A 12,500-nucleotide genomic window follows, 5' to 3' on the forward strand; every position below is an offset into this window, starting at 1 on the left:
ATATATATATATATATATATAATATATACAATTTAAAAGTTATAATTTTTCTTTTTTAAAATAAACTTTATTTTATATATTATTTATATATATATATATATAATATATTTATGTACGTATTTAAAAATTTATTATTTTTTAAATATCTACCTTTTCTTTTTGTATATAATTTATTTATATATATATATATATATATATACCGTAATATATAAATAATTTTATATATACATTTTTTTAAGAACATAGAAGGAAAAAAAAAAAATAATAAAAATAAAAATAAAAAAATATAAGAAAAGGGAGACATCATGCCATTCTATATATTATAAATTGTAAATAAATAAATATATATATATAATATATATATAATATTTATATATATTTTTTTTTTTTTTGATAAAAAATGAATAGTAAAAAATAAAAATGTCATCCATTTCTCCAAATAAAAAGTTTGCTTTAACCTCTGCGAGTGATAAGCCCATCACTTTAATTAGAAGTAAGGAAAAAAAATAAAATAAAATAAAATATATTCATATATACATATATATATATATATATATAATGTATGAGGTACCATTCGTTTTATATCATTGTTGGTCTTTACATTTCAAATAATGTTCTACGGTTTCATCTTTTTTAAGATAACCATTTATTTTATGATAAATTCACAGTGTGGTCATATAATTGAAAAATATAAATAAATAAATATATATATATATATATTTATATCTTAATATATGTTTGTATTAATTTATGTGCTGCGTTTTTGTTGTGTCGACCTGTTTTCCATTTTAATAAATACGAATAGACACATAACCTTTATAATATTGATTACATATATATATATATATATTTATTTATTTATTTATACATGTTGTACAGCCAATGTAAGTAATGAGAATAATAATGTGAGGAGAAAGATGTTAAGAAACTTTAGGAATAGTAGAAATACGACATGCCCAGATTGTAAAGAAAAAGGAATAATTATTTGTGATACGAGTGAAGGTACTCAAATATGTAATGGATGTGGTATGGTCGTTGAAAGTAAGATTTTGTCAGAAGAACAAGAATGGAGAAATTTTCAAAATGATGGTCAGTCAAAAAATACTGATAGAAATAGAGTAGGTGAAGTTAGTGATATATGGCTAGAAAATAATTTAACTAGTACTACATTTATTAAATCTAGTAAAAAATTACAACATTTAAATATGATGACACAAATAAATAAAAATGATCAAACATTAATTTCCGCATTTAATATCTTAAAATTAATTTGTGATACCTTCTTTTTGAGGAGTAATGTTATTGAGAGAGCCAAGGAAATAACAAAGGAGTTGCAGGTAAGGGGGGGGCACATAAATAAATACATACATATATATATATATATATATATATATATATATATATATATATATATATATATATATATATATATATATATATATATATATATATATATATTTATTTATTTATTTATTTATTTATTTATATATGTGTGTATTTTTATTTTTATTTTTTGTTCTGCTTACCGTTGTAGGATATGGAACAACTTAAGAACCGCATAAACAACCTGAACATGCTAGCCGTCGTATATTTAGCATGCAGAGAAGCAGGTCATATAAAAAGTATAAAAGAATTAATTACATTTGATAGATCATATAAAGAAAAGGATTTAGGAAAGACAATAAATAAATTAAAAAAAGTACTTCCATCACGAGCTTTTGTATATAATGAAAATATATCTCATTTAATATATTCTTTATCGAATAGATTACAGCTATCCATTGATTTAATCGAAGCAATAGAATATGTAGTTAAAAAAGCAAGTACATTAATTACAACATCTCATAGGTTAAATTCTCTTTGTGGAGGATCCATACATTTAATAGTTGAATTAAATACGAACGAAGAAAAAAATATGAAATTACCAAACTTATCACAAATAGCAACCGTATGTGGTGTTACAACTAATACATTAAAAACAACATTCAAAGAATTATTAAATGCTGCAGAATATATAATCCCTAAATATTACCTTTCCGAAGATAATCCTAAATTATCCATGCTTAAGCAAAAATATCTTAGTGAAGACAAAAGGAAAAAAAACTAACCATGATAAATGTATTAAATGTATCATAACCTATGAAATATTACAAATAAACAAATGCAATATATATATATATATATATATAAATAATGTGACATTTATATTTTTATATACAACCCATTGTTTAATGTTTAACCTTGGGCATATATGATCATTATAATACAGAAACATATATTAACCATAAATATTCCGTTCTATGATATATTTAACATCCCAATTTTGTTAAAAAAAAAAAAATTAAAAGTTAATAAACAATTATTTATAAAATATATACATGTTAATAAATATAAATAAATAAATATATATATATGTATATACTTTAAAAATGTTAGTATTAACATTTCATAAAATGAATTTTTTTTTTTTTTTTTTATAATTAATAAAGTTCATATGTTTTTTATTTCACCAAACAGTTAAAATATATATATATATATATATATATATATATATGTATATGTATACATATGAACTATTCTATTTATTCTATTTATTCTATTTATTTTATTTTTTGTTTTTTTTTTTTTTTTTATACACCCTCCATTTTTCTAATTAAACTATATATTATTTAAAACACACAAAAAAAAAAATTATAATAATTATATATGTGATTTGTATAGACGTGTAATATATATATATATATATACATATAACCATACATATAAAATATGTATCACACATGTGCTGCATATCATATATATGAGAGAACCCAATTTTTTATAATACTTAGATTGTTATCATATTGTTGTAAGTCGTTATTTTCTATTTCTTGTAATATATTCGTGTTGGGGAAGTGGTCTAAAATATCTTCTTTTATAACTTGAAAAATTTCACATTCAATATTATTTTTAATTTTTTCTTTAGTATAATTTCTTTTTTCTAAGCGTTCATATAAAAAATTTGTTTGTATTGTTAACAAAAATATTTTATCTATTATATCTACATCTTTAACAAAATTAATATCATGAAAATCAATTATATATCCCCCTTTTTCTAATTTATATTTTTTTTTTAAATATTCATTTAATAATTCCTCACTATATATACTAGCATCTAATTCATCATCAAATTCTTTATATAATCTTTCATCTTTTATTATATTAGATAAATTTAAATGGGTCATTTCAAAACCTTCCATATCATTTCTTTTAAGAAGTTCCTTATTTATTATTTCTTTTAATTCTTCACAAAGAGTACTTTTACCAGATCCAGGAACGCCCGTAATTATTATATTCGGTACTTTTCTTTTCATCATAAAAAGGAATCTTTAAGATATTTTATAAGCTCTCTATATATAACAAGTTAGTATGTTATAATAAATCTCAAATTCGTGAATAAAAAAAAAAAAAAAAAAAAAAAAAACATACATACATATATATATATATATATATATATGCTTATTTTTTTTTTATCAAATTGATGATTGTTTAATACATAAAAAATAATATATAGAATATTCAAAAAGTTGCTTTGTTTTTGTTTTATATTTATCGAGTTTATAATAATGTATATATTCAATTATGTATACAAAAAAAAAAATAATAATAATAAATAAATAAATATATATATATATATATATATATATATATATATAATATATATATAAAATATTACATATAATTTAAATAATTTGAAAATTTTATTATATAAAAAAACACAAGGAAAAAGAGAAGAAGAAGAAGAAAAAGAAGAAGAAAAAAAAAAAAAATTCATATATATATATATACATACATACATACATACATATATAATATTACCAAATGTTACTAAGAAAAAATTAATTAATTAATTAATTAATTGCTTATTAAATTATAAAAACTAACTTGTAATAACGTATCTGTTTATATACATTTAGAATATATCCATATCTACATATATGCATAAATAATATTTAACAAGGACATATATATTTGTATTTTTTAAAAAAAAAAAAAACTGTCCCAAGGGGGAAAAAACATAATTTTTATTTTGCTTATATGTTTGTTATAATAATTATCCTTTTATTATCATTTCATTTTTATATCTATTATATGTTTTATATCATTTATATGTTTTATTTATAAATATTGTGGTTATGAATGTTTGATGTTGTAAGGTGTATATAAATAAATATATACATATACAAACATATATATAATATTTAAATATATGTTCATTTTTATATTTAATAATTATTATTTCTTTGAAGTGATCGGAACATTTATATCCTTTAACTTTCCTTTTAAATCTTCAATTTGTTTTTCTTTTTGATTAATAATGGTAGATGATAATTCAAAAAAATCCTGTGAAAAAAGAAGAAAATACAAGGGCGAAGATGAACAATCATGAACACTAAAATGTGTATATTATGAATATATATAAATATATAAACATATAAACATATAAACACATAAACATATAAACACATAAACATATAAACATATAAACATATAAACATATAAACACATAAACATATAAACACATAAACATATAAACATTTATATATATATATATATTTATTCATGTTACAATTTTATTCGGGTATACCTGTAGCTCTTCCTTCTCCTGCAATAATACCTTGTTAGTATAAAAAAGATACAGAAAATTTTTCATCTTTTCGTCTTTTATTTTTATTGGTAAGTCTTTTATTAAATTGTTTGTCTGAAGAATGTTGAGTTTTAGCTGGTGGTCCATCTTGGTTTTCTAAAATAAAGGAGAATTATAAAAATCACAAAATATTTATTATTATGCAATATATATTATACATTATATATACACATTTCGTGTGGTTACATTTTCTTGTAACAATTTTATGTCCTCTTCCGATATTTTGTGTGCCCCAATTTCTTTATTCTGTATCAACTTTCTCTCTATATCCAATATTATCATTTTTATTTTCTTACGTTCATTTAATAGCTTCACGCACACACACACAAAAATAAAATAAAATAAAATAAAATAAAATAAAATAAAATAATAATAAATAAAAAGATGAACAAATAAATGAACAAATAAATGAACAAATAAATGAACAAATAAATGAACAAATAAATAAACAAATAAATAAACAAACAAATAAATAAACAAACAAACAAATAAACAAACAAATAAACAAACAAATAAACCAATTTAACTACAACTATTTAATGACATCACCAAATTTGTGATATAATAGATAACCATTATGGATAATAATTTCTAATATTATTGCCTTTAAAAAAATAAAATAAAAATATTGTACAAATATTTCTCTACATATGTTTAATTACTTTTGTTAATTCATTTTTCCATTTTTCTAGGACATCGTCATTATCTTTATCATCAGTACTTTCCTTGAAAATAAATAAAATGAATATATACAAAGATATATATGTATATGTATATATGTATATATGTATATGTATATATGTATATGTATATATGTATATATATATATATATATATTTTTTTTTTTTTTTTTTTTTTTTTTTTTTTTTTTTTTTTTTATATATATATATATTTATGACATACCTTCAGCTGGGCATATTTTTTTTTTAAATCATCCAACTTTTTTTTTATTTGAATATGATTCATATCATGGTTGTGTACCATACTTTTGAACGCTTCTATTTGTTTTTTATATTCCTCATTTAATGTTTTTAAATTTTTAGAAATATTTACATATTCTTGCAACTTTAGTTGAAAATTTTTATTATCCATAAATAATTTCTCATTCATCATTTTGAGATTGTTTACTTCTTCTTTATATTTGGCTAGTTCTTCATTATGCTTATTTGTTAAGATGTCATGGTTTAATTTTTCCCTATTATTATTATTATTATTATTATCATATTCGTTGTGATTAAAATTATCATTTACATTGTTGTGCTGTTCATCATTATTATTATTTATAATAGCACCAGATTCATTATTATTCATTGGACCCTCATGTGTATCACACATTTTCAAACGCTGGTTTTCCTTTTTTAACAAAGCTATTATATGTATTAACTCCTCCTTAGAATAATTTTTTTCATAATCCTTCAATTGATCATAATAATCATAATTAGTCGAATTAGTACTCATATAACCATGTATTTTTTCTTTTTCATTTAATTGCTCTTTTAAAAACTCGATTTCGTTTTTTAATTTTTCTATTACATCAATATACATTGTTAAATGATGTTTAACAACTATCGAATTAGCTGTTACGACATTCTTTATATTTTTTGCCCTGTTTGCATATTTTAATGTATTATGTGTATCTTCATAAGATAAATGGGATGGACTTATATTTGCTATCATAACCGTTTTACAATTTCCTCCTAAGGAATCTTTTAATAATCTTGTTAACTTACTATCTCGGAAAGGTATAAAATTAGATTTGCTATTTCCTTTACTTCTAAGAACTAATGCATTTATTACATTTCCTAAAGCTAGTAATGATCTATTAATATTTGCACCTTCTAACATTCTCATTCCTTTATTATTGGTTTGGCTAGCTCGTTCACTACCAGCTAAATCGATTACACATAATTTTCCTCTTTTTGTTTGCTGATATACCCCTTGACCCTTTTCAGTTTCTTCCACAATTACTTGTAATACCCCATGGCTTCTTGAACTTGTTTTATTTGCATCTGTGGGTTCTTGGGTTCGATTCCGGTTCCCTGTATGAATAAGTTCCATTATTTCTTCTACAGATGTTGTACATACTTCAAAAATATTAGAAACGGTTACTCCTTTGATAGGATCTTCTCTTACATCTAAATATTCATTTGAAGGATTTAATAAATCACATATATTTTCATTATAAATTTCAATAAATGAACATTTGACTTTATATTCATTCATGATTTGTAACATTTTTATTCTTTCAAATAAATCTTTTAGAATCATCATCATAATACCTGGTTCATTTTTATAACCAATAATTGTATGTGTTTTCCCAGCACCTGTAGCACCATAAGCAAATACTGTTGAGTTGTATCCTTTTATTACTGCATCTATTAAACATTTTACACTATTATTATAAACATCTTCTTGAGAACTATTTTCATCAAATACATAATCAAATACATATTTCTTTTCTCTACTCCGATTTTGTCTTAATACATTATCACTATTGTCAGATGGATCTAATAATACTACCATTTTGTTTTCTAAAATCTTTATTACATTTTTTGCTCCATCATTCTTTTCACTAATACTCATAGGTCTACATCTAATCACCACGTTCATATTATATGTTATATCCTTTTCACCAGATGCATTCTTTTCATTTTTATTACTCTTTACACATATATTATTAGTCAATGTTCCATTCTGATGAACAGGTGATAAACTACTAACACCATGATTATTACTACCCTCATGAACTTGAATATGATTATTTACACTACCATTATTATTATTATTATTATTATTATTATTATTTACCGTAACATGGTTATTCACATTAATATTATTATTTATTTGATTAACATTCATCTTCTGATCACCTCTACCCGTTGTGTTGTCACTATTTCTTTTTGTCATCTTTGGAGTTTTCACATTTTCATTAGTTTTACTTTTTACCTTAACTACCTTAGGAACATTTATTGTACTTTTGTTTTGACACACCTTACTGATATTTTTAGGAGATTTCATCTTTATTGTATTTACTTTTGTATGTTCCATCTTACTTAATTCATTCTTACATATTTTTAAATTCGACCCCCCCTCTTCTTCCTTTGTTAATAAATTGGTATTTCCTATTTTCGTTCTCATGGATTGTAGAGCAGGAGAACTCATTTTGCTTCTATCACCTGCATTTGTTGGGCTAATATTATTTATATGACATTTTGTGGGCATATGTTTATAGATATTGCTATGTTTATCCGTATCATCATCATTATTATTATTATCATCCATATATATTTCATTATTAATATTATCAACATAAATATTGTTATTAATATTATCAACATAAATGTTGTTATTAATATTATCAACATAAATGTTGTTATTAATATTATCCACATCTATCTTGTTATTAATATTATCCACATCCATCTTATTATTAATATTATACACATCCATCTTATTATTAATATTATACACATCCATCTTATTATTAATATTATCAACATCCATCTTGTTATTAATATTATACACATCCATCTTGTTATTAATATTATCCACATCCATCTTATTATTAATATTATCCACATCCATCTTATTCTTAATATTATCCACATCCATCTTATTATTAATATTATCCACATCCATCTTATTAATATCTTGGTCTGCACATGAAACCTTTGAAGAATCGTTACTATTATATAAATGAAAAGAATTTGAAGTATGGTCCTTAAGAACTTGATATTTGTCAAAATTATCATAGAACATAGTTTCATTAGAACCCATTTGTTCTACATAATCCAATACAGGAAAACGTTCATTCGATATATTTGTATTTCCTACAGTCATAATATTGTCATTAGATAAATAATTAATAAATGGACTAGTTTCTATATTTTTCATTTCTTCATCAATAATTTGATTTTGTATTCCTTCTATAACATTTTCATTACTTGTCTTATTTAATTTATTAAAATCTATTAAATTATTTTCAATGTTACAAAAACTCTTTTTCATTTTATCCCATTCGTTAGAAGATATATTTTTTTTTGAACTTGATTTATTCCATATATTAATCATTGATGTTTCTTTATATTGATTTAAATTTAAGGGACTTATATCATCTCTTATATTCAAATCATTTGTATTTATTTCTACGTCTTCTAAAAATTTGGGTGTTTCTTTTTTTCCGACATTTTCGTCTCCTTCCTTTACATCTAAGTTATTTTTATGAGATGACAAAGAAAAAACTGTTGTGGGTTCCATGTTAGAAATCAAATTTTGTGATTCACTCAAATTTGTTATATTAGATTCTTCTGTATATTCATTTAAATTATAATTTGAACTTTTTTTCTTTTTAATATATTGCGAAACTTGTACATTTCTTGGATCATTAATAAGTATTTTATTATTTATTTTTTCCACTTCTTTGTTATTTTCTATATCTTTATTAATTGCAACCTCATTTTTCTTAATACCCATTCCATTTTGAGGTAAGCAGCTAGCCAATAAAATATTTTTAAGAAATTGGGCCTTTTCCATATTACCCCCAAAAGATGTGTCTTTAAACAAATTGTGAAGAGATTCTAGATTTTTATTAGAAGCCAATTCTGAATACATTTTGGATAAATTTTTTTGAAATGATAAATTATTAGTTGAATATATAGATTGCATAGAGTTGTTAAACATTTTAATATCTTTCATTAATTCATCTACTGGATTATTATTTCCTTCATCTTTAGCTTCTTTAAAATGATCATTTGAATTTGAATTTGTATTTGAATTTGAATTTGTATTTGAATTTGAATTTGTATTTTTATATATGCCACATGGTTTCTTCTTATCGTATAATTCTTTTGTATGTTTTTCATTATTATTATATATGTTATCCGAAGGAGTATGATCAATGTACATATTATTATGATTATTACCATCAATATATATATTGTCATTAATTATATTACTATTGTTGTTATTTATTAGTATATTCATTTTTTCTGGGATCATTTCATGATCTATAAAACTTATACTTTGAATATTCTCTTCCACATTATTAGAAACATTATTTTGAATATTATTATCATCATTATTGTCGTTCATTACATAATTATGATTATTTCCTATATGCATATCTTCCTTATTTATCTCTTTATGTCTTACTCTCTTATACGCATTTTTTTCATCTCCTTTATTAGAAATGTCTGATGAAGACATAAATTCACCTGTCATTTCTTCATTCTCATTTTCTGTAGTTCTATTAGATATGAATACATCTTCTATATTAGAACTCACAAAATAATCTGCATTTTTATTATCCCCCAAATTATTTCCCTCTTCTTTTTCTATCCATTCATTTTCTTCATAAGTGTCTATTCTTTTCTTATTACCACTTTCCATTTTATTTAACTCATAATTTTTTAAAAAACAATTATATATACATATAATATTATATATATATATATATATATATATATATATATATATATGTATATATATATATATTTTTATAACATATTTAAAAAAAAAAAAAAAAATTCATATATACACACACGCACATATATATATATATATATATATATATATTTATCTTAATAATGTGAAAATATTATGAAATAAAAAGAAATTATTCATAACTTGGAAATTTAAAAGTAAACATGAAATATATATATATATATATTTTTTTTTTTTTTTTTTTTTTGACAATAATAATATATATGTGCAATTAGATATTTCTATTGATAATAGTGTGTAGTACCTTTTTTTTTTTTTTTTTTTTTTAAAAGATATGAACTTCAAAAATAAAAGGTTAAAAAAAAAGATCTCATAAATGTAATAATATATAGCATGAAATAAACGATATTATAAGAAATACATACATACATACATACATACATACATATATATATATATATATATATATATATATATATATATATATATTCATTTTAATTATATAATTTCCTTTTATAACTTTTTAAAAATATATTTTCTAAATATGTTTATCATATAAAATGATAATGGAATATAATATATTATATATATATATATACATATATGTTGTGTCTTTTGTTATTCTTATTTATATGTAATACATTTCTTCTTTATTAAAAAATATTTATTTTATAATATATATATAATACGTAACAATAACACTTTTTATTTGTTTTGTAATTTTTTTTTAACACTTATAAAATATATTATTCATTATTACTAAATAATAATAAATATAAACAAATACACATGAAATGTATTATATATAATATATTATTCATTTAATATATATATATATATATATATATATATATATGTATGAAGGGAAAAAAAAAAAAAATTATAAGGTATATATAACTACACACTTATATATAATCTAATTATTTTTTTTTTTGTTATGAAAAAAATTAGACAGATAAGAATAACATATAAATGCTCATCTCTATATTAAAAAGTTTACAATATATTATACATATATATATATATATATATATATAATACAAGTATCTATAATAAAAGAGAGTTTAAGAATATATACAAAAAAATATAACATATATATTATAATATATTTTTATATTCTTATAACATTTTAATAGGATATTTTACTTTGTATAAGTTTTTTCTTCTTTTTTATTTTTTATTATAATGAAAAAAAAAAAGAAAAAAAAAACAAGACGTGCATTGCTTGTGCATAAAACGGTTTCAAAAAAAAAAAAAAAAAAAAAAAATATACATATATATATATCATGAATGAATATTAAAGGCACATATATATATATATATATATATATATATATTCTTATTCATTTCATGAGCCTAAAGTAAGTCCTATCTTTCAAATAATGTATTTATATATATATATATATATATAATATATGTATAACATAAAGTATAGTAATAACATTAATAGTAATATTTTTTTATAGACAACAAACATATTTCGAAAAATATGAAGTTATAAAAACAAATGAATATAGATATATGTAGGCACATAACAATAGGTATATTATACATAAGGATAATAGAAATATGTTGTTATACACTTTGACGAAAATATACTTTAACTATATATATATATATATTATTACCCTTTTTATTATATGTTATGTTTTAAAAAAAAAAAAAGAAAAAGCAAACTTATATTTAATTTCATTTTGAAGATATAAAATTGATGTAAAATATAAATTAGAACACATATAAGTTTATTGAAATTGTACAAACATAAATGTAAAAATAAACCAAATGGATATATTCATGAATACATCAATATATGTTTATCTAAAAATACCATAACGACAAGTAGGAAATAGAAGAAATGGAAAAAATATATACATATATAGAAACTTAATGACATATTATACATATATATATATATATATATAATAATAATAAATTTATTTCAAATAATATATTATGTTGTCATAAATAATTATATATTTATATAATTCAAACAGAATAAGAATATATCCCCTATTCATACATGGAGAAAATATACAATTTTTATTATATCTTTTATTTGTATAAAAAAAAAAAAAAAAAAAAAAAAAAACAAATTTATTTTATTAAAAGAAAATTATTATATATGTTATATATTATATATTTGTATATATAATATAAACAAAATGTATAATTGTTAAAATACTTTTTTTTTTTTTTTTTTGAATATAATGAAAAATTTTGTAAGCACGTATTTTTATTATATAAATATTATATATGTGTACATTAACATATGTGTATAATTTACGCTTTTTTTTTTTCTTTATTTTTTCTTTATTTTTTCTTTTTTTTGACAAATTGTTATTTAACTAAAGTTTAAAAATCATATGGAATA

At 20.1% G+C, this 12,500-nt stretch overlaps 3 protein-coding genes across 3 annotated transcripts; 1 reads left to right on the top strand and 2 right to left on the bottom strand.

The window, feature by feature from the left end:
* Window positions 1–420: 420 nt before the first annotated feature.
* PF3D7_0110800 (transcription initiation factor TFIIB, putative) lies at window positions 421–2,107 on the top strand (the record flags this gene model as incomplete). Its single annotated transcript, XM_001351001.1, has 3 exons — window positions 421–493; window positions 880–1,337; window positions 1,535–2,107. The coding sequence occupies 3 exons, from the start codon at window positions 421–423 to the stop codon at window positions 2,105–2,107; spliced, it is 1,104 nt and encodes a 367-aa protein (XP_001351037.1).
* A 685-nt stretch (window positions 2,108–2,792) lies between these two features.
* Window positions 2,793–3,353, bottom strand: PF3D7_0110900 (adenylate kinase-like protein 1; the record flags this gene model as incomplete). Its single annotated transcript, XM_001351002.1, has 1 exon — window positions 2,793–3,353. One exon carries the CDS (start codon window positions 3,351–3,353, stop codon window positions 2,793–2,795), a length of 561 nt encoding a protein of 186 aa, XP_001351038.1.
* A 922-nt stretch (window positions 3,354–4,275) lies between these two features.
* Window positions 4,276–10,075, bottom strand: PF3D7_0111000 (kinesin-8, putative; the record flags this gene model as incomplete). The annotated part of the gene is made up of 6 exons (XM_024473104.1): window positions 4,276–4,383; window positions 4,628–4,783; window positions 4,874–4,996; window positions 5,232–5,291; window positions 5,350–5,412; window positions 5,591–10,075. The coding sequence occupies 6 exons, from the start codon at window positions 10,073–10,075 to the stop codon at window positions 4,276–4,278; spliced, it is 4,995 nt and encodes a 1,664-aa protein (XP_024328883.1).
* Between the last annotated feature and the right edge of the window lie 2,425 nt (window positions 10,076–12,500).

Source organism: Plasmodium falciparum (assembly GCF_000002765.6).
Source record: "Plasmodium falciparum 3D7 genome assembly, chromosome: 1".
NCBI classification, from domain to species: Eukaryota; Apicomplexa; class Aconoidasida; order Haemosporida; family Plasmodiidae; genus Plasmodium; species Plasmodium falciparum.